The 1,668-nt window shown below is 39.8% G+C and overlaps 1 protein-coding gene across 1 annotated transcript; it reads left to right on the top strand.

Moving 5' to 3' along the window:
* Nucleotides 1-250: 250 nt before the first annotated feature.
* Nucleotides 251-1,383, top strand: LOC111902715 (uncharacterized). Its single transcript, XM_023898529.3, has 2 exons — nucleotides 251-628; nucleotides 710-1,383. The coding sequence occupies exon 2, from the start codon at nucleotides 712-714 to the stop codon at nucleotides 1,219-1,221; it is 510 nt and encodes a 169-aa protein (XP_023754297.1). The 5' UTR covers nucleotides 251-628; nucleotides 710-711; the 3' UTR covers nucleotides 1,222-1,383.
* The last annotated feature ends 285 nt before the right edge of the window (nucleotides 1,384-1,668 follow it).

The following is a 1,668-nucleotide window of genomic DNA, read 5'->3' as shown; positions in this document are numbered from 1 at the left end:
TTAGGTAACCAGTATAGAAGGAAATCTCCCCTTACGAACAATATTTTAATAAAATTACGAACATACCCCTAGCGGCGATTATATCCAGCTGGCAATTTTTTAGTATTATACAAGGCTACTTGACAGCACCCATTATTGACGTGGAAATTATTCTATTCCCATTTTCCAAGTGGAATATACCCCTAATCATTGAGTATTTTTCATTTTACACCCCTCTACAAAATCATAAATAAATTTCTCTCTCATCCTCCCTTTTGTCCACCCTACTCTTCCCCTCCATTTCTCTCTTCCTCTCTCATCTCTCATCTCTCTCGCTCTAATAAACTCCCCTGTTTTCAGGTTGATTTTGATTCGGAGGTTCAGATTGAGATTGTTTCATCTAGATTTTGATTGTTGTCGTGAGGCGCAAGAGCGCAATCTGAAATGTCTTTCAGATTTTTCCTCATTTTTCCAGAAAAATCCAAGGTTGAAGAAGGAGAGTGGGAAAAGGAGAGATAATCGACGATAATTTTCGTCTTCACCAAGAATTTTTCTTGCTGTTAGTGTTTGCGTAAATATATATGCAAGTGTGTTTATATCTGGAGACTGGAGGAAATTGTTAGCTTATCGGACTTATCTGCTTCTTCTGGTAAGTTGATTTGGTTTGTTAGTGGAATTTGATTGTGATTTTGGTTAATGTTGCTTATAGTTTCTGTAAATATTTTGTTAGGAATGTCTGCTACGATGATGATGCCTGCGACGGAATCACAGTCAGTGGCGGCGAATCTGAATGCTCCGACGATGGAAGTAGAGTTTGCCGAGTGCGATTGTTGTGGATTGACGGAGGAGTGTACGCCGGCGTACATGGAGAGAATTCGAGAAAGGTATCAAGGGAAATGGATCTGCGGTTTATGTGGAGAGGCGGTGAAAGACGAAATAGTGAGAAGCGAACGGCTGATCACCACCGAGGAAGCGATGACGCGTCACATGACGTTTTGTAGGGCGTCGAAGTCATCTGGTCCGCCGCCTAATCCGGCGGTTCATTTAATCGCCGCCATGAGACAGATTCTCCGGCGAAGTTTGGATTCACCTAGATCCTTGAGGTCTATGCCTAGTAGTCCGACGAAGAACACCGGCGCCGGCGCCGGCGCACTTGCTCGATCGGAGAGCTGTATGCCGACTCTAACGCTTGCTGTTGTTGATTCATCTCCGTATGATGAACTCGAAGCACCTGAAGAATGATGAACAACACAGAAGAACAAAAATGGCGATGAACAATTGTAAGTTTGATTCCTTGATCCCTCCAAAACGGATTTGGGAAAACTAGATGCTTAATTTAGATGAGACAGTTATTGTATCTAAACTCATTATAATTACTAGTAAACAACCATGTTTTCATCTTGATCTCATTTTCCTACAAACAACTTCCATTTGAATTTTCTTCAAATTTTCAAACCCATCAATCATTTCAAGAAAACTTCCATCAATTCAAATATACCAAACTTAGTTGGTTAAAAAAGTGTCATAAATCAATACACACGGAAACACAAATTTAGTGTGAAATGAATAAACAAATCATTAGTCATTTCATCAAATCAAAACTAATAAACTCAAGTGTACACTAATAATGCAAGTATCTTGAAGGTGTTTGACATGAGAATAATCTTTTTGGCTTTTGTGGGCATATGT

Source organism: Lactuca sativa, chromosome 4, assembly GCF_002870075.4.
Source record: "Lactuca sativa cultivar Salinas chromosome 4, Lsat_Salinas_v11, whole genome shotgun sequence".
In the NCBI taxonomy this organism is placed as follows: domain Eukaryota; kingdom Viridiplantae; phylum Streptophyta; class Magnoliopsida; order Asterales; family Asteraceae; genus Lactuca; species Lactuca sativa.
Note: the sequence above shows the minus strand (reverse complement) of the source record. Positions and strands in the feature narration are given on the sequence as shown.